Source organism: Pteropus alecto, unplaced genomic scaffold, assembly GCF_000325575.1.
Source record: "Pteropus alecto unplaced genomic scaffold, ASM32557v1 scaffold20, whole genome shotgun sequence".
Taxonomy (NCBI): domain Eukaryota; kingdom Metazoa; phylum Chordata; class Mammalia; order Chiroptera; family Pteropodidae; genus Pteropus; species Pteropus alecto.
The window spans coordinates 36,770,430-36,792,010 of NW_006436298.1; the positions used below are offsets into that span (position 1 = coordinate 36,770,430).

The 21,581-nt window shown below is 36.8% G+C and overlaps 1 protein-coding gene across 1 annotated transcript in view; it reads right to left on the reverse strand.

Moving 5' to 3' along the window:
* The window catches only part of EPB41L4A (erythrocyte membrane protein band 4.1 like 4A), a 209,250-nt gene that overhangs the window by 68,222 nt on the left and 119,447 nt on the right, over nucleotides 1-21,581 (reverse strand). The window contains exons 9-11 of the mRNA XM_015590363.2: nucleotides 21,220-21,283; nucleotides 5,732-5,823; nucleotides 4,258-4,335 (exon numbers count right to left, since the gene is read on the reverse strand). Of these exons, the coding sequence (XP_015445849.1) occupies nucleotides 4,258-4,335; nucleotides 5,732-5,823; nucleotides 21,220-21,283 (234 nt within the window). The remainder of the gene's footprint in view (nucleotides 1-4,257; nucleotides 4,336-5,731; nucleotides 5,824-21,219; nucleotides 21,284-21,581) is intronic.

Sequence of the window (21,581 nt, forward strand, 5' to 3'; positions counted from 1 at the left end):
CATTTGCTGTATTTCAGGAAACATTCATCCTACTGAAAATGTATTCCACAGCTGCTGAATTTGAGCCAATGAATGACCCTGGCTTTCACCTAAAATATCAATCAGATACAAAAAGGAATGCATTTCTGTTTATCTGCTTTGATTCACTTCAAGAGGAACCATCTATGGGAAGACAAAAAGGCTTTTAATAGTGCCAAAGGTAGGAATAGCATCCTACATTTATAGACTAAATTGGTGAATTGGTGAATCTCTCCCAAAAGAGATTAAATGAGACTTATAAAGCAAAATTTACCTTTTACATGCTTCTGCAAAAATTTCCCCTCCTCACTACTCCAAACCACTTTTATTAGAAAAATTTTTAAATGCTTGAAACACTCATAACAACATCTCTCTCCTGAAAAGCTAAAAAAAAAAAAAAAAAGAAGAAGAAGAAAGAAGAAAAAAGAAATCTACATAGAGAGCAAAATTCCATTATTATAAATGGTTTGGAGTATGAGGATAAGAACTACTTACTACACTTTCTCTTGTTATAAGACTTGAGTACTGTGTACCTCATTGCATAGAGGAAAAAAATCTTTGTCCTAAAAATATAACCCATTATGTGGACCACCGAAGCATTTTATAATGAGATTTTACATTATTATTCAATTTTTCCTCATAGTTTCTCTCTCAGGAATAAAGGAGAATGACAAAATCATATCACAAATTTTATTAAACTATATAGTCCAGAAACACAAACTAATCTGCCACTGGCTGTATGAGACGGAGAACTAGAACAAGCTTTCGGATCTCTGGCTGGTCAGTATGGCACAGCCTGGCTATTCAGGAGAAGGAACACAGATGTTTGAAGTTGCAAGCATGGTCTAAAAAACAGCTCTGTTATAATTGTATGGTTTTCAACAGATTATTTTTGAGATCTCCTACTGCCTTATTTTCACCATTTATAATATATTTCCACTTTTTCTTATTATTTCCTAGCAGAAATATCCTTGTACAGTATTTGTACTGTTTCCTTTTAGCATAAAGTATTTGATAACTAGAGAGTTTTATAGTGCCTGGTGGCTCTCCACAGTGACAGCACAGTCTTATTCTCATGATTTGCCACTTCCCTTCCTCCCCACATTCTGGCACACACATACCCATTCTATGCTGAGTGACACTTCCAGCAGCTCTTCAGCCCCAAAGTGACAACAGACAATCAGTGGGGTAGAGAGAAGAGAATAAGACCAGAGACACCTGCGTTCAATTCCCAGTTTTGCCACTTATTGGTTAAAGGTCTTTAGTTCAGTTACTTTATTTGAGGGGGCTCAAATTTCTCATCCATATAAATGAGGATATGACAGCTCCTCTGGTGGGTCTCTGAGCAGATTAAATAAAGTAACACATGTGAAAGCACCTGACACAAAAGAGGTTCTCATGAGAACTTGTTCTCCCTTCCACGCTTTAAGAAATATGGAAAGCTGATGTGATTTAAATCCTACAAGAAGGTCATCTGGGTTCCCAGGGAGGTTTTTTCAGGCCCAATTCTCATTTCTGGAGTATAAAACCTATACAATTTATTCATTCATCAAAACCAGGAGTCCTCTACAAATTTAACATTGGGTAAAGGCAAGGTTAATTTTTAAAGGTCTCGGAGAAAGATATCAGTATATGACAAAATATTTAATCAAAAAGTTAATCAATCTTAATTTCAAATTATTGGTCTCTAATAATAAAACAACAACAACAACAAAAGAATTTCATTGTCAGATTTCAGCTCAGCCTATCCTCACAAATTTAATTTGGAATTCTGGAAAGAAATGGCCTTCACATATCACTAATTTTTCCCTTCTTAAGTAATACTAGTTTTTCTAAAAGATGCTGGAATCTAACAACAACAACAACAAAAGAATTTCATTGTCAGATTTCAGCTCAGCCTATCCTCACAAATTTAATTTGGAATTCTGGAAAGAAATGGCCTTCACATATCACTAATTTTTCCCTTCTTAAGTAATACTAGTTTTTCTAAAAGATGCTGGAATCTCCTTGGTATTGTGCAAGCCTAAAGACACAGGAGAGAGGGTGAAGACTAGAACTCTGTCTTCCTATGTCACATACACCCACACACCCCCCTATAAACACATATACAACTGAACACACAAATACAGACACACCCACATTCACACACCCCAGCCAGGTGTTATGCTGTTCTTCATCCTCCACACTCTAAAAGCCTGGAGGGTAAAGGAGAAGGCTGTCTGCATTTCCAGAGCTCTGCTTTCATTCCAGATCTACAGAATGTCTCAAGAAAAGAGCAGGCATACAATGTTTGTTAAAGGCTGGTTATGTTTCCTCTTTTGACAATTAACAGTCCATGTGCTGGCGACCACCCTGCTTTCTGAGACCCATCCCTAACGAAGCCTAGCTCTGGGCAGTGGGATGAAACATGTTTCTTCCAGGGACGGTGTAACTTCAGTGCTTCCTACATACAGACACGGAGATTTAGGTTTTGTTAAGAATTACTAGGCAGTTAACACCAGCCACAAAATTAGAACAGATTTAGCAGAGCTTCCAATTCCTCAAAGGTTACCTTTAATTACTTTCTTGGAAGAAATTATATTTAATATGCAAAATCCAATAACTTCCTAATAATAATTCCCGGTAGCCACAACATTTGCATTTAAATAAATTTGAGAAATCAGGTATGAGTAAATTTATGGAAACCAACTACAGCATATGTTGAACAGCATAATTACAATTTTAATAGTAGGAACATTAAGACAGATGCCTTTTCACTAGCTTCGTTGCAGTAAAAAGTAGATTTACATATTCTCACTGTAACTCTTGAAATGTTTTATGCTCTAAATGGGACAAGAGCTCAAATAGTGACTATTAGCTGTTCTTCTCAATATAAAAGTAAATATTTTCCTTAAATTTCTGATAATTATATCACTGTCTTGGGAAGAAACTTGATAACCTGAAGGTTTAATTTTAGTTAGCAATGAATACCTTCATACAAATACCAAGAAAAGCTGTAATACAATAAAATTTAAGTTTTATTTTAAGTCATCAAATGAGCAAAGGTCTGAGTGAATAACATGTAAAGATTAAAGCGCCGAACATTAATATTAATCGCTCTCTGATTATCTCTGGTTTCCAATTCAAGACAAAAAAAAAATGTGTATTATAAAAGAGAAGAATTAAAATCTGGCATACCACTGCTCTGCTAACACTTGACTGGGCTTTATTCTTAAAGCTCCTAAGTAAGCGTCTCATTCTCCACTTCCTGAGCAGCATTTCTATACCCCGCTTGGGTTATGCAGGGTCTGGAACTTGCCTCACTGCCTGAATGATATTGTAGCTCTACTCTAAAGGCAGAGGAGGTTAGATCGGAGTCTTTGTATCTCTAGGCACCCAATACCATGCCTTTGCACATCACAGGCTCTCCACTTAATAGAAGGAATTGAAACAAAACAAATTCTCTTTCAAAACATAGAAGGCTCCATAGAAGGCTCCGACTTTTAATGCGGATATTAGGAAAAGATACAAGCAAAAGATACAAGCACTTGCGTGGTTGCCTAACTATCAAGCTTTTCCTGCCACATGCTAATGGTTAAAAGCATGAGCATTGGAGTTAGACCCCACTTTATTGCTTCCTAGCTGGGTTACCTTGTCACGTGACTTGGCCTCTCTGAGCCTTAATTTCCTCAGTTAGTAATGAGAATAATATTAAGATCTGTGATAATTAAATGAAGCAACAAATGAAAACCATTTATCACAATTCATGGCACTTAGCAACCACCTGATAAAGTTTAACTATATTTGTTAGCATTAGCATTACTACAAGTAGGCTTTATACTACAGAAAACATGATTTGATCCATAAAACAAAGTATACATTGTGTTACAACAGGGAATCAACTGAATGCCTTAATACTAATCAGCTAGTATTCAAAATACCTACTTTGTTTCATAATCAGAACACGATTAGAAATAAGTGACATCTGCATCAAAATAAATTTCTGAAGATAATAAGTAATACATTCTAAAAGTTCTAAGTTAGCATAGCGAATGCAGACATTAAATATAATTAAACCTAGAAAATCATTTTTGTCAAAAAGATTTTTTTTAATGAACTATTATGCTTATGAAATTCATTGGCACTGAGGCAAAATAAGAAAAAAATTAAATCTCAAACTTTAATGTGCATGTATATGGACAGCTAAATTAAATATTTATTTATTGACGCCCTCCTCCCAAGGGAAAAAACGTCATTTACCTATACCGGTGCTTGTAACTCATGGATCCAAACTTGCTGAGTTTTCTTGACAATGAATTCGATTCATTTTCTGGCATTCTAATCAATTTTTTAAAAAAACAGATAAAGACTCATAAATACAGATACTTATGCAACACTTGAGCAAAAGCTATGTAGAAAATATAACAGTGTGACTCCATTTTAATAGTGCAACAGCACTTTAACAGCTAGTTATTCTATATGTTGGCAGAAAATAAAAATCAGTTATTTTAAGCTAATATTTGAAACAACCACACTTTAGATTTTTATATATGTATAATATCAAAGTACTCATACTTTCCGAAGACTATACTATATATTATTACCCTTGGAAGCTTTAGTTGTGAATCAGCTTACTTTCTCTATTTAAATCATCTTGAGAACTTTGCCACTATGCTGATTTACTCATTTCTAGGTTCTCATGACAGTTAATCATAGCTGATATGGTGGTTCACTCCTTTTTGTAAACCTACTCTAGTACTCCCCATTCCAGGACAGCTTCGACAGAAACTTCCACGGGGAGCTCCGCGGCCCAGCTGCACTGTCTCGGGCTCTCTGGGCCACATTTCTCTCCTCATACAACCTCTACAAAGGACATTGGCCATTTTATGAGAATACTTGTCCAACGACATGCTATTTGGGGAAATTGGTCCATGAAAATCAAATAAGAACAAGGAGAAGAATTAACGTAGTTTTCAATTTAAAAACAAAAAAGTAAAGCTTAATGTATTACCTGATAAAATTTAGTTTTATTTTTATACCATAAGGATGCGAAACAAGCAAAAAGTGTCCCCACAAACCAACGGTTAATTCTCTACCCTCATCTTGACCTCCCAGGAGCACAGCATGCAAGGCAGTTGCCAGCTTCCTATTTACCCAGATATTTTCTGCCCTCATTTCCTGTTTTCCCACACACTCTCCTGGTTACTCCTTGTCATATGCCATAGTTGACTCTTCCTGTCCTTTAAATGCTGGGAGGGTCCCGCAGCTCACTCCTTGGCTTTATCCTTCTCTCACTTCTATTTTTCTGTAGGTGGCCTCATCCAGTCCCCTTTGCCTTGAATATCTACTAAATTTACATGGCCAACCTTGGTCTTTCCAATAAGCCTTGTACGCCCAACTGCCTACCCATATCTCTACTTATATAGCAAACAGGCATTTCAAATATAGTATGTCCACAGCAGAATACTTAATTTCCACCAATACCAAAGCTGCATTTTACACAAAACAAACAAATTGTTCTTGACTCTTTCTTATAATATTATCATAGAAGATATCTATGTGTGTATATTTATATATTTGTATTAATATGATCCAGAAAATTAGGTGGCTGGAAAAAAAATAAAAGAGAAACGCTTTTAAATTTCTACTTGTAGCCAGAACAGAATCATTGTTATAAAAGCAAATGCAATTTTCATTTATAAGAGCAATGAAGAAAACTTTCACATTAACATACCTAAAAAATGTATGATGTTCTACACTACACTTCCAAAGATGCTTGCAAGCAGTCTTACTTCGAGCTTCAAAAAAGAATGAGGTTTCATTGCACTGAGAGAGAAAAAAAGAGAGAGAACATGAATTACTGACCATAACATTCTTTAGATGTCAGCCACCCTCTAGGTACCAAAAATCCAAGTAAACAGACAAATTACTGTTAACACATAAAACAGAGATTAATTATCTCTGTGTAACTGTTTTTAGAGGTTTGTCTTAAAACCTTCAATTAATTAAAATTACAAAACATAAGTTCTAGGTAAATCTTGGTGCCGTTGACCTTTACCACTTACTTCTACATCACCCCATGACCTTGAATAATCAGGGTGTTGGCACTAAGGTACCACAAACTCTTTGGTCATAAATGGGCACCAAATCAGGAAAAACACTATACACATCAATGCCAGTAAAAAGGAGGCACCCATAAATTCAGTTCTTAACTATATTACTTTCAGGGATGTCCAGACTACACTTAAACTGATGTCTAAAGAATCTCAAGAGGGTCACAGGGAGGAATGATCACGGCAGCGTAATCTGAGCAAGTTAAATGTTTGATTCTGAATTTCTCCTTTCTGCATTGTTATTGGGTGAATTAAATTAAATGATACGACAGATGTAAAATGTCATATAATACGTATACAATAAATTTTAACTATAATTTTAATCCAGTGGTTACTTAATTAACTGTATTTAATACATAAAAAACAAAAGCAATATGAGAGGTAATTCTAACTATGCAGAAGATACTATTTTTTTCAACTGACTGAAGAGGAAATCAATAAAAATACAACATAAATACTAAAATAATAAACTACACACTCCGTTCAGTTATATAATTGCTAATTTAGTTTCAAATAAAAATCAAGCTTATGTCTCAAATTCAGAAATGCCTCTGGAATGAGGTTTCTATGGATTCATAAACACAAAATTGTCAATGCAGAGGAATAATTAAAATGATCCCCCCCCACACACACACACCCTGCACCCTGCTACTTTTAACAAGGACAGAACATTTATAAAATTGAAATTTCTCCTATGTCCATCTGGAATGAGGCTGCCCAGTTTAGAAGTTTATTTGTAAAAATAAAAGAGTGTGATAAAAACAGAGCCAATATATTCATATTACAACAAGGCAACCTGTCATTCCAAAACCCTGTGAGGTGGCAAAAAAATTTAGGGCAATGCCCGGGTTTCAGCTTGGGTGCTGCTAGAGTACTGAAATAGAGCAAGTGGGGAAAAAGGAGACTTTGGATGATGAGAGAATGGACAATAAGTTCAGGCTATTTTGATTTTGAGATGCCCACGGAATTGAGAACTAACCACGCCTAGTAGGCCAATAAATATGCAGGTGTAGAGCTAAGGGGAAAGGTCATACCTGCTGACACAGATAATGTCACCAAGGATGTAAAAAGGACCGCTCAGGAAGAGAGCACAGAGTGGATAAAGGTGAAATTATAGCAGAGAGGCTCGTGAAAGTGGAAGGAGAGAGTTCAACACGGACCAGGAGGCAATGGTGTCAGGGAGGCTGGGAGGAGAGTCCAAATCTCAAGTGACCCAGAAAGGTCAAACAGGGTTTCAAAGGAGGTTACTGCATTTCACGGTAAGAAATCTTAAGTGACTTTCGTGAAAGGAATCGAGATTAGAAAATTAGAGACGAGGAAGAAAAGTCAGTGAATTCAGAGAGTGCTTTCCTAGAAAGTAAAAGAAGCTTTGGGGGAGGGGTGGGAAAGGGTGTGCAGAGGAAATCACAGAAGATCCTTGGGGGCAGGGTGGGAAACCAAGCTTCCCGTCAGGAGATGGGAATGCTTAAAGGGAAATTTTCTTCTTTTACGTTTCTTTAATATACAGTACACACACACACACACACACACACACACACACACACACACACACACACACACAGTACGAACTCGGAAAGTTACCAAAGTATATCCACAATGATAACTATATCTCCCTCCCAGCACTGTCCCCAATTCCCCTCCCCAAATATAACTACTATTCAGAGTTTCTAATATAAACAGGTGGGTATTTTTAAGGTCACTGAATTATCCAAAAACATAATGTACGGGTCATTTATTTCAAAATAATTTTACTTGTGATTGCATTGTTATTAGGATAAATGATTAACATAAAGTAAGTACAGAGAGGCTGTCCCCCGCCTCCCTTCCCCACTACCACCTTCCTCAGCATATGCACCCTCATCTCCCTGTGCCTCTCAGCAACTAAAGCGCCAAGTATGGCAGGACCTACTGGGCATGACCACTGACAAGAAATGGTGACTGGTGATGACTGCTCTATGACACAGGCACTTTCACATTTTAGCAAGAGCACCCACAAAATAAGGTATAATTTACATACCTAAATCACATTTTTTAAAATGTTAATTACATGTAATTAAGATTTCCAAAAGTGAAAGAGAAACAAAAAATCATTCAATCTAAAAATAAATCTTAAACTTTTCGTGGACTGATTTTCACTTCATTCTCCACATAAACATTTGTATTCTTTCGTTTTTCAGATAGAGACCTAATCACAGGATATCTAATTTTTAACACATTTTTTTTTTAAACTGCCATCACTTACTGAAAAGATAAAAGATATTTAAGGTCCGACCAGAACTGGGTTTTCTCAAGTTTCCTTGGGTACAAATATATTAAAGGAACAAAAGAGGCTTTCACAGTCCTCCTAATTACTTCTGCCATGTGCAAATAACAAGTATAAACTCATCCTCCATTTACACAGGGCTTTAACACCAGCTGCCTGTTTTTTAATCTCATTGTCAGCAGGATGATCCAAATACTAAAAGGATGGTTAACATAACTAAAAGTGAAGCCAAGTATTCTGAATAAATTGTATTTTTGCACTTATGTTAACTGCTGGCACAAATGTAACTGATGCAGTATTTCAAATGTTTTTCTTTCCGACACTCTCCTACCTACTAAACATTTTTTTAAACAAACATGGGTAATTAGCACTTTCCCATTCATTCGTATGAAGATGAAGAGCTGCTTAAGTTTATTCCAACCTACTGCTAAAATACCTTATCCAAGAATCCAGTGTTTGCTTTTAGCAAAATTACTCAAACGTCTTCATAGCTTTTGTCATTTCATGTCAGAAGCAAAGCTATGGTCTGAATCTACTTCTTTTTATTTTATAAACTGATCAAGCTTAAATCACCTGTAACACAGATATCATGGGGGGATCCATTGTGCTGTGGGTCCCTAGGTAAACTTGGCTCAAACCCCCAATTCCACCATTTGTTAAGAATTCAGGACATGTATCATATAGATGAATTCCCAACCTAACTCCCTCTGGTCATCTCAGTCTCATTTCCCATTTTCTCTAGCTATGTTTCTCTTTGAGAGCTTGAAGAAATTAATCTACTTTAGCCTGGCTTCACCTAAGAGTACTGAGATTCCTGACAGGAATTCACACTGCGCTACACAGCAGCTTACCGTCCTCGAGTCCACTCTGACCCTCCTGGCCACACATGCAGCCCTTCTAGCTGCTTCTTTCATTTGTCTTGAGAAACATCCACAAATGGACAGTCTGCCTTCCCCAACCTCCCCAGACATCTTCTCAGTCCTGTTGTTATACATTTGTCCCACCTCCAAGGTCACTATAAGTAACTGAAGGTACACTGGATAGGTCAAATATTTAAGAGGAAAAGAGATTAGTACTTCTAACAACAGTAAGAGGCAATCGTTATAAATAACTGGAAAAGCCTACAGCAGGTAAGTTGCCTATCAATGATTCACAGAGACAAAGGAGAGGCTAAAAGTGTGAAGATTATAGGTCTAAAGTTTTGGGGGATTTTTTTTTTAAACATTCAATCTCTACAAGATTTATATGTACTTGGTAATTGTTAACTTATGTTAGGCACTAGAGGGGAAAAAAAAAACCCAAAATCACTAGAGGACTGATGGCAAATGACTAAAATAATTACTAATAAAGCAAAGTAGGGCGAGTGGTAGAAGTGAAAAAATTTTTTCTTCAACTGAAAATAGATACCAAAGAGATATCACAAAATTTTAAGTGTTTTGAAAATTTTTATCTTTAAAAATGGTGAGATTAAATGATTGAATTTTTAAAAATTGAACTATGTTTGTGTATGTGAGAGAGCAGGCACAATGTTTATTTTAATGACTTTCCCCATATTTCCCATTGCTCTCTCTTCTAGACATCCTGAGTTCAAATTCAGATAAAGAATTCAAAGTGAGCACTGCAACAAAAAATTTACCAATCTGGTGTGTGATTAGTTGGAATGAAAAGTCAGAAAGGAATTTTAAAACACAGTAAAATATCTTATTCTTTCAAACTTTTTCTTTACTGCTCAATAAACAGCATTTCTTACAATTAGTGTCTTGTGATATTGGCAAAAAAATAAAAGAGTTCTATAGTCAGATAAGTTTGGGAAACACTGGGTTAAATACTCATATCCTTTTTTAAATCAAATTTATCGGGGCGACATTTGTTAACAACGTAAGTTTCAATTCTATAATACATCATCTATATATACTGCATTGTATGGTCACCACCCAAACTCTAGTCTGTCTCCTTTATCACCATATATTTGACCCCTTTACCGTCTTCATCCTCCCCAGTCCCCTTCCCCTGTTGTCTATGAGTTTCTTTCATTTTGTTTGTCTGTTTGCTGCTTTCTGTTTTATATCCCACAAATGAGTGAAATCATATGGTTCTTGTCCTTTTCCATCTGACTTATTTCACTTAGCATGATACTCTAAAGATCCATCTATGTTGCTGTGAATGGCAGTATTTCATCCTTTCTTATGGCTGAATATACTCAGATCTTTTAATGTGTTAATGTGTACTGTGAATCTCCAAGAGCTGGTTAGGTAGTTGATGTTTCCTTGATTATATGAACAAAGAACTTTCTTTCAAGGAAGTGTTTTTTCAGTATTCTGGTTTAAAAAATATTGTAATACACATAAACACCCCCCCCCAAACACATAGACACACTTGCACTCACACACACTAGTGTTTTTATAATTCTCTTTGAAATGCATGTAATATGGTTTGTATTAAAAATCACTGTGCATTTCAGCAGAACACGCTGAGAATAAAATTAATTTCCATTCCTGCATATATGTTATAGTTCACAATAAAAGAACAAAAACAGCAAAAATATTCCAGTACTCTTTTGTCAGCTGTGTGGGTTATATTTCAAAATACATACTAAATGTGAAAAGCTTTTTACCTTTTGTAGATGAATAATTGATAGCTTGATGAATAATTATATATAACTCTAGTTCAATGAAACATAAATTATAGAGTTGGAAAGGATGGGTTAGATTGTTGCTTCTCTTTTTCCTTTCCTCTCAAAATTAAAAAAAAAAAAGAGCCAAAACATTAGAGAATATTTATATCATGTTTCAGTAAACTTTGAAAACTATTATATTGAGCTTATTCTGCTTCCTATTTGAAAAAATTCACAGATACAAGCCCAAAATTTCAGATGGTTTATGTTTATTATTACTGTTCTCATTCTCTCTTTTCCTCATCTCTTTAGAGAACTGTAGCACTTACTAATACGTCAACATATCTCTTCCACTTGCAGATTTGAGTTTTTAGTAGTAATTCATCATTATTTCCAGTCTACAAATGTTAAAAAAAATTAATAACAAATGTTATTTAAGCTTGTTAAAATGAAGGCATATCTAATAAGATCTACTGATACTCAATTTAAAAAAAATTTTATAGCATAATTCAAAAATTTCTTCCAATGGCCTATGTATTTTAATTATGGAGAAAATCAACAAACACACTAGTAAGTAGAACAAAAGTAAATCCATGAGCCTGAAAGACCTGGGCGCCCCCTTCTTGCCTTGGCACAAGCTATTCACTAACCGAGACTGGTCGAGAACAAGGTGCTCCCCAAGTCCCTTTCTGTGCAAAACTTCAGTAGCTCTAAGTAGCATGAGGCCAAGAGAGTTCCAGTTCAGAGACATGTACCAGGTGCCTATTACACGTTCAACTTTGGAGCAGGTGCTTTCGACCACACAACAATGCTATAAGACAGGTATTATCATCCTCACTTTAAGAAAATGTAGGTTAAATGTTGTTCAGTGAATCATACAAAGTTAGGTTAGTGACAGACCTGGACTTAAACCATGCTATTTGACCACATGTCTAGTATTTCATCCCTGAACCTGAATGAGTCCAAACCAAACTGTCATGTGGCATAAGGATTCAAATACTACTAACAAAGACACACTCATGAACACTTGGGGGAAAATATTACATCTATCATCCCAGGTACACTCATATACTGTAAGTGTAAATACAAAATGCCACAAAAACTTTGGATGGAGATTGGGGGCAGGGGGAACATGACAATAACTAACAAAACTACATATGACCTTACCCTTTGCCAAGCATTCCCACTTCTGAGAATTTACTCCAAAGACACCCTTCCAACGATATAAAAACAGATATGCACAAAGTTACTGATTGAAGGAAAATTTATAATTGAAAACTACTTAAATGTCCCAACATAAGTGATTGCTTGAATAAACTATGGTTCATACATTCAAGAGTACTATGCAACTGTACAAAAGAACAAGGAACCTCACAATAAACTGATGGAGATTTCCAAGTGGTATTACTAAGTGAAAGAAAAAGATAGTGCAAACACATATACAGTATGCTACCTTTTAGGTAAGGAAGAAGGAAAAATTTTTAAATATACTTATCTTTACAAATAGAAAAACGGGGAAGATGAATCATAAAACACTCAAGTTGATTACCTACAAGGTAGGGTGGAGGGACAAGATTTCAGGAATATGGAAGTTAGTGATACTTCTCTGAGAGTATCTTTTTATATAGTTTTACTTTTGGAAGCATGTCAATTTTCAGCATGTTCAGAAAATAAAACCAAATAAATAAAGATATGAAGGCAGGACCTATAACTGAAAGCAACTGAAACAAGTAAACCTAACTAATCTCAAATAAATACCATAACCACAGTGACAGGAAAGGCGAGAAGGAAGCCAACTCAAGTAAATTTTGAACATGGTATTTGAATATATGCCTTCAGTCTTGGCAAGATGGTATATGTGAGTGAAACTGGAAGCAAGTATCAATTTTGGTGGTTTGGCCAGAGTAATTCTGGAACTATTTGAGATGTATTTTAGAATTGAGCAAAAAAGTAAATGTGTCACTGCTGTTGGGAGCCAAAATTCTCAAGGCCAGAGAAGGGACATACAAATTTGAACTGAGAAAAGGCAGAAAGAATCTTGTGGAGATGGATGGAAATTAGAGGGATGGTATGAACTCATGCTTTCTAAAATGTACATAAGCATGTTTATATGGTCAGGTATGTATGTGTGTATGTATATCTGCATGTATGTGTATATGCATGTATATATTCCCTAGCTTTGTCCACAGAACAGGCAAGAAATGTCACCCCAGTAGCAATGACTACACCTAACACCCAGATCTTGACCTTTTCCCACTTAAAGGAACCAGGGCTCTTTGGAGAAATGGCTGATAACAAGGTGGGTACACGATATACTTGAAACACCATATTGTACCAAAATGAAGAAAAGTGACAAAAAAAAATACAGGGGCAGGTCAAAAGGGCACAGAAGCCAGATTAAAAGGGCACACACAGATCAAATACTTAGGTACCATAATGTATTATAAACCACTGAAAAAAAAAAAACAAAAGAGAAATAAGTCCATGTAAATAACTGATTGAGAATGTGGAGTGGGAGAGCTAGAAAACCAGCATTTTGCAAGCATCATAGTAAAAGATCGGACAGGGCAAGAAGCCTCAATAAATGCTAGGTGCACGGGAAAATTTTGAAAGGAAGCAGGGTATTTGCATTGAATTAAAGTATATCTCCAGTGATTATTACTTGCAAAGGAGAAAAAAAAAACAAACCAGTAATTATACAGAGGAAAATTGGACAACACCGTGACTGGGTGGTCAAACTCAACCAACAAAAGACAGATGGTCATCATGCCTCTCCAGATGTGATGCTCCGAGAGAACAATCTCACCTATGCAGCTTTCCAGCTGAGAACACAGAACCTCAGCCTAATCATGAGGAAACAACAGACAAACATGAAACAAGAAGCTTTCTATTTTTAAAAAGTAGAGCAGAACCATATTCTTCAAAACATGTCAATGTCATAAAAAACAAAAATGCTACGAAAATGTTCCATATTAAAGGAGGCTAATTAGAGTCTATCCTGGAGAGGGAAAATGCTATAAAGAACATTATTAAGTCAACCGACAAAATTGAAATATAGAAAGGAGATGATAGAAGTATTATATTAACATAAATTTATTAACTTGATAACTGTACTATAGTTACATCAGAGAACATCCCTATTCTTAGGAAATACATACTGAAGTTTTTAGAGACATACAGCAAGTGAAACTTACTCTCAAATCTTTCAGAATGGTGTGTTTTTGTGTGTGTAAGAGAGAGTGAGATAAATGAAAAAGGAAATGAAGTAAAATGTTAACAATAACAGGTGACCATGTTTTTTGTAATATTTTAATTTTTGTAACTTTTTGTAAATTTGGAATTATTCAAATAAAAATATTTTTTAAAAATCTATAGTTCCATTTAAAATGTGAAAGGAGCCCTAGCTTACGTAAGTGAGACCTCCTGGGCTTGCTGAGAAACAGTGACAACTCCTGGCCATCTTCACTTCCCGTGTACTCTTCCCGAAGCAGGCCCAAGAGTTCTGCCAAGTGGGTCTAATTACTCACGGCCAGAGTTGCCAGGAACCTTTTGGTTCTACATCCTGTCACGCTGGGTAAGTTTAGCTGAGGTTAGCTGCATGATGCATTATACATAAAAGTAATCACAGCTTCCTTTTTTCAATTTTCATGTATTCAACAAATGCGCTTAGTATATGCCAACTTCTGGGCCTACTGCTGGGGACTACAACTCTTGCCTTGTTGATGAAACCAAGAAATTTGGGTATGATACAAAACTCCTCCCTATTTTTCACAACAACATTCCATCTGCTACTAATCAGAAGCAATTTTACCTCCAAAATGCCTCCCAAATCTGCTCTCTTCTCTCCATCTTTGTGGTGACTACAATGATCAGTCTGCAGTCTCCTAACTTGTCTGCCTCTGTTCTCACCTCCGTGTTCCACTCCTGTAGCCAGTGCTCCTTCTGAAATGTAAATCTGATCACAGTGGATGAAACCCAGGGCTTAATGTATCACCTAGTTTCTCCACGAGTCCTAAAGTCAATCAGCCGGTGTCAAGACTGAACACAAGCATACAGGTAAGTGAGGCCCTCTCCCAAGAAAGGTAAGACTGAACTAGTGCACTGGGACCATCTCATTTCCCTTAGGCCTCTTTCCTCCATCACCAGGGTGGATAGGCAGACATGGAAACCAACCCTCACTCCCTTCTGACATTCAGTCTCTCTACCTTCACCTTGAAACCACTGGACCAATCTCATGATGCTCCCCTATCTTTGATTATGTCAGTCACCCCCAAGCAATGCTCAGCATATCCCCTAATTTGTCCCCTCTTCATTGCTACCAACTTCTGAAACTCTTCCTTTCTGCCCTCTGGAATCCATGACCTATCATCAGCAAAATCCCCTAGCTCCTCAATCCGTTCTCGTACATGGCCTTCACCCTCTGTGCCAGTAGAAATCTGACCCTCCCTGAAGACACTGTCTTGACTGCAGTCCTCTCAAGTGGTGGCTGTGCCTTTCGTCCCTGCTATTCTCGTATCGCTGCACCTGAAATCCCCCTTGCTCCCCATTGCTACTTGCAGACAATTCTCTTTCTTTCCTCTAAAACTCCCAGCTTGGATTCTCATCAGATTATATCACCTGCAATCTCTATGGAGGTTGTCGTCCTTAAAGTCATCTCCTTCACACATTGATGCTCCTGCAATCACTGTCATTCTCTCCAATACTACTCTTTTGTTAATTATTAGAAATTTCAATATATAAATAATAGAAATGATCCCTCCAACAACCAGACACCTCAGTTCCCTGACCTTCTCTCCTCCAACGATGCTGTCCTCCTCCCTATCCCAGCCACTCGCTCTCATGCTCAGAATTCTGGAACAGCGTTTCTCAGCTTTAGCACTATTGACATTTGTGGGAGACCATTGTGGACCAATTTGCAACATATTGTAAAACATTTAACAGAATATTCAACCTCTTACCCGCTAGATGCCAGTAACATCCCTTTCCCACCCAGCACTGTGACAACCAAAATGCCTCTAGATGTTGCCAAATATTCCATTCCAGGGGTGGGGGGCAGTGGGTGAGCGGTAACTGCCCCCAGTTGAGAACCACTGCTCTATGACTGTCCACTTACAATAACTGAAACCCCTCCATAATCTCAAGGCCTAGCACCTCACTTCCTGACTACCACCCTCTCTCTCCAGCTCACTCCCTCCAGTACTCCACCCCCAAAAATCTTTCGCCTCCACCCACAGATCTGACCATGCTTTCATTGTCTTTGCTCACCTCCTTATCCAATTTCAAGTCCATGATAAATTACTGTGATTGCTCCGCTGACTCACTGGTGTCCCTTGCCCCCCTCTCTCTTTGTACCATTCTCTTGACAAAATCAACTCTCTACCTGCTTCATGAATATGGCTGCAGAAAAGCACACCATGAGTGGGCTTACTTTAAATTCATGACCCTCCATACTACCAAGCTATCATATGATATCATCAAACCACATGTCCCTTATCCATTTTCTCTCCAAAATTACTATTTCATATCTCCTTCTTCCCAACACCTCCTCCCCAACTGCAGTCTCAGCTGATGACCTTGCTATCTAGCTCCCTCAAAATGAAAAGCAGAATGGTCATAAGAGAACTACCAACCTACTCTAATCTATATTTTTATGCTCTGTCTTCCTGCTTGTTAATCACAGACGCTAACCAGGCTGCCCTCTAAAATCAGTCCCTACATTTATACATTAGATGTCATCCCCTATCATCCACTCGAGGAATATCACTCCAGCAATTCTCTTTCTGTCCTACGTCATCAAGTCATCAAGTTTTCACTATGTGTTGAATCATTCTCATCAGAGTATAAATGTGCTAGTATTTCCTCCAACTTTAAAAACAAAACAAAACAAAACAAAAAATACACCACCTCTTGACCTGCTCCCCCGCCAGCTATCTTCTCTTTGTTCCTCTATGTGCCAAACTCCTCAAAAGAGTTGTCTACACTCATCATCTTCAATTTCTCTCTTATTACTTCTTTTGCTTTTTTATTAATATGCATCAATTTAGGTATTCTTTCTCCTATAATGGACTTCCAGGTTATTATTATTATTATTATTTTTTTACTTTCACATACGTGCTGCAATGAACACACATATCCCTGTGATTCTCTAAGGTATCCAGATCTAAGTGTGAAATTGCTAGGTTATATCTCACTCTTCAATCCACCAAAATTGGTCTTATCAATAACTTTCTACGTTCTCTAAATTCAGTGGTCAATTCTCAGCACTTACCTTATTCGACATATCAGCATCATTGACACTTACTTAATACATGACTTTTACCTAGCAAAGTTGAAAACAGTTAGTGTTCTTTCTACCCACTTTCTCTATCTACCTCCTTTGCTGGTTCTTCCTCTTCTCTTATCTATACTCATTCTCCTAGTGATCTCACAGTCTCATGGCTTTTAATACCAAGATATGTCACTATTTCTCAAATGTGAATATTCTGCTTAGACGTTGGTCCCAAAGGCCAGACTCACACAGCTCACTTGTTAAATGTCTCCACTTAGATGTCTAGCAGACATCTCAAACTCAACATGCTAAAACTGGACCTTCCTAAGCCTGCTCTAATCATCATCTTCTCCATCTCACTTGATGGCAGCTCTATTCTTCCTGCTTCACCAGTCAAACACCTTTAAATCTCCAGGACTCTATCTCATACCTCCCCAAATCCATGAAACTGTATGGCTAAATCCAGAATCAAACAGCTTCTCAGCACTTGGAAGATTGTTATCCTGGTCTGAGCCACTATCATCCCTCACCTGGAGTTCTGAAATAAGCATTGTTTGTTGAATGAGTGAACAAGCAACAATCTTTGCTCTCAAGGCTTTCAGTGAAAATCAACCATTTGATAACAGACTTTTAAAAAATTTAAACCCCAGGTAAATAAGCACATATTCATAAAATCAAAAGCTAATACATAAGTGGCAGAACAACGTGGCATTTTAATTAAAATCACAAACCAATCAAGGATGCCTGATACTGCTAGATCACTTAACATTTCTCTAGCATTTCTATAAAATATGAAACATAAATAACAGAAATGAGGGAATAAATTATTTTCATTTGTTAGTGATATACACCTCTACAAATTTATAAGAATCAAATTAAGAGCTCTTGGCTAGAACTTAAGAATTCAGCAAAATGGCGAGATTTGAGATAAACATAAAATTCTATAGCTTTCTCTTCTACCAGCAAAAAACAATTATAAGATAAAATAGAAGGAAAAAATTGATCCACAATATTAAGAAAAAAAAGTAAAACACATAAAAAGTAAAACATTATCAAACACTGTGCAGGCACATAATGAATGAGAATAATAAAGGAAAAATGTTTATGATGAAAACCTGTGTACAAAATCACATAAAGATGATGTACATATCTGTATATACATATATTATATGTTCACTCTAACAGGATAAAATCTGAAAGGGATTGTACCTAAATAATAATCATTACCTCTGAATTTTATGTTAATAGGTAATTTTATTTTTCTTTATAAAATTTCTTCTTCATAGAAAATTCCTAGATTTTCTATAATCACTGTGTAAGATCTTTTTACTAAAAGTTTTTATTTTCTGTAAGGTATAAACCACAGTGCCTATTTTGAAGCTTAAATAATACATAAAAGTATTTATAATAATTAGCTTCTGACCCTGTCAGAGGGATAAATTTTTATAAAATCAGTATTTAGTTGCAGACAACCATTTGTTGCACTGTCAAAAGTGAATCACTGAACTCATTAAGGTTATATCTGAGAAAGACGAGATTGTTATTTGTGGATGCAAGACATATATGACTAGGTAAACAGTACACATTAATACGTTATCAGCATTTATTAAGATATGTTAATGTGTTATGTTGGACACAGTTAACATTAAAATGTGGAATCAGAAAGTGTTAGTGGTATGGTCTGCCACCAGGAAAATCTTTTCTCTGTAGGACTTCGCTGTTCTTTTGGAAACTGAATATTTGAATTTGACCTTCATAGCACTGAACATACTAAGTTAAGTCTCTCTGACCCGACCAGCCAACCAGAAAACCAATAGAATAAGCATTTTAACCATTTTTTCAAGCTGATGTGATTATTGTTCCAGGTGATAGGTTTCAGGGGACTTTTCTATTTAATCTATGATTACGGTTAGGCATCCATAATAATCAACTTAATTCTGCCATTACGTAAATCACTATCTTACAGAGTGGCACCCTGGAGGAAAAAGAAGAAAGACTCCACAAAGCAAGAATGCTCAGGAAATGAGTTGCTTTGGTTAAATTAATGTGCTATTAATGTGCTAATTTTTTTAGAATTCCTTTGAGTCAATCCTGAGTTATGTGACCTGCTTTGACACTGTACTCAAGATCACTGACATTAGGCCTAAATGACTCAGGAGTGTGCAGGGTCTCAGGCCATACCCAAACATTCATTTCTTCTCGAAGCTGCAGAAGGGCCCGGCACTGAGTCGAGTGCATGAGAAAACAGGGCATATAATGGAGGCTGCCATTAAAAAAATAACATGATGATATTAGTTTTGTTATTGTTTTCACCCGATTATGAAGAATCCTAAGAAGCTGAAAATTCAAATTGGCTGAGAATTTATCAAATATTTATCCCGAGGCAGTAGAAGACATTTTAAGTCACTGTAATAATAAGCGACAAGAAGTCCACCAAAGGACCTTACTCTCAAAATTAATTTAGATATAAAGGAGAAAATGAATAATGGCAATGCTTCCATGAAGCCTTACCATTTTATTATCATATTCTTATTAAAAACTTGAAACATTATTATTGATGTATTGAACAGACATTGCTCATTGCATTATTAAGTCACATAAAACCAGCGGCAGGATAAGGAGAAAACGGCATAACCTTACTATCGAGTAATTCTACTTTTCGGATTATTTTAATTCAATCTTATACTAGCACATCATTTAGGTTGGGTGCATCTAATCAAGAGTTGAAGAAAAGTGGATTTCCTTCAAACTATACTGTTAAGAACTACTCTGAGGTTTGGGGATATTATTTCTTTAAAAATCTGGAATTTCCCCCTCCTTACAAGTTAAAATCATTTCAAAATCCGATTTTAATTTTATCAATAAATGGCAGCATGTCACAGTTCAAGGAGGATGACTGTATTTTTTCTAGAGGAACAAATAGTAGTATCAGGTTTTGGGATTTGGCAATACATAATCTCAGTAGATCAGTTCATTGATCGTTCGACGGATATTTACTGAGTAGCTGCTACATGTAAACTACTACGCCAGAAGCAATTCCAGCTGCAGCTACAGCCACTTTTCCTGTGTCTCGACTTGCAGATGCATAAACACAGATTTCATTTATCTCTTTTTTACAACAAATATCTCATCGATTCAATGCCACTCACTCAGGTTTTTGTTCTGCAAAAAGTTAGTAAGTATCAAAGAGACAGAAGGGTGGATTCTGCTACATCATATTTTTACTCATTTATCCCATAAATGTGGATTACAGTCATCGCACTTCAAGGGAGTACTATTTTTACAGGTAGCTTAAAAGGAAGCTTTCGCATCCTTGCCTTCTTTTGCCCAGTTTCCTAAAAGCTACCTGTCAAGGCATGAAAGCACCTCCAGGCTCTGACGAATACTGTGCCCATTACCCGAGCAGTCCTGGGGGACACCGCCAAGGTGCAGAGCGAGGGCCAGCTCTTTTGCACCCCTATCTTACATTCTCCCTTTAAAGTCCAGAGTCTCCCTTTTAGTTTATCTACCACGCCCAGCAGGGAAGGAGCAGAAGCATGACTGCCTAGGTTATTTAGCTTACTTTGGAACAAAATTAAGACACTTCTTATTCTATATGCAGGTGCATACAGATTGTATGAATCCTTCTGATTGTACGAATCCCACATTCACAGACAGTACTGAAGAACAAACTGCACGATAGCAAACTATAATAACAACAATCACCTGCTATTCTCTCCTCTGCCCTAGAAAGGTTTATTTCCCTTTGCTAAAACTAAAATGACATTTCTCCATTACCAGCTCATTCATGTCTACTCAATTCCCTGTCCCTTCCTTAAGAAGTTGTGCACGTGAGTCAATTAACTGGTTTCCATGTGTTTGCAACTGAAGAAAACATGGAAGTTCTATTTCACAATCAATGTCTTTTAGCTATCGATGAGGAGGCAAGACTTCCCCCTTCTCAGTTAAACTGAGCGCTACTTACATCTTTTCCCAGTACTCTGAGTTCAAATTGTGTCTCCTTGAAGTGAACCTTTGTAATCCGAGGCCTGGGGTGGGGGGGTAAAAAAAAACAGATGGTGGTGGTGTTACTTTTTTTAAGAATTAATCCTTCAGAAATTCAGAAAAGTATCCAGTGGAAAAAGACTGATTCACAGTGGTTCCTTTATATACTGCTGCAGTAATTGTAGAGTTCCCCTGTGCATCTTCCGCTTTGGACACCTTCCTAAACAAAACTCCATCCTCATTCTCCTATGCTTCTCTAGTAAATGCAGACAAGCCTGGAATCCCCAAGGTCCTGGCAGTGCTGCTTTCTCAGACACAGTGTGGTGCCATAACAGTCTCACT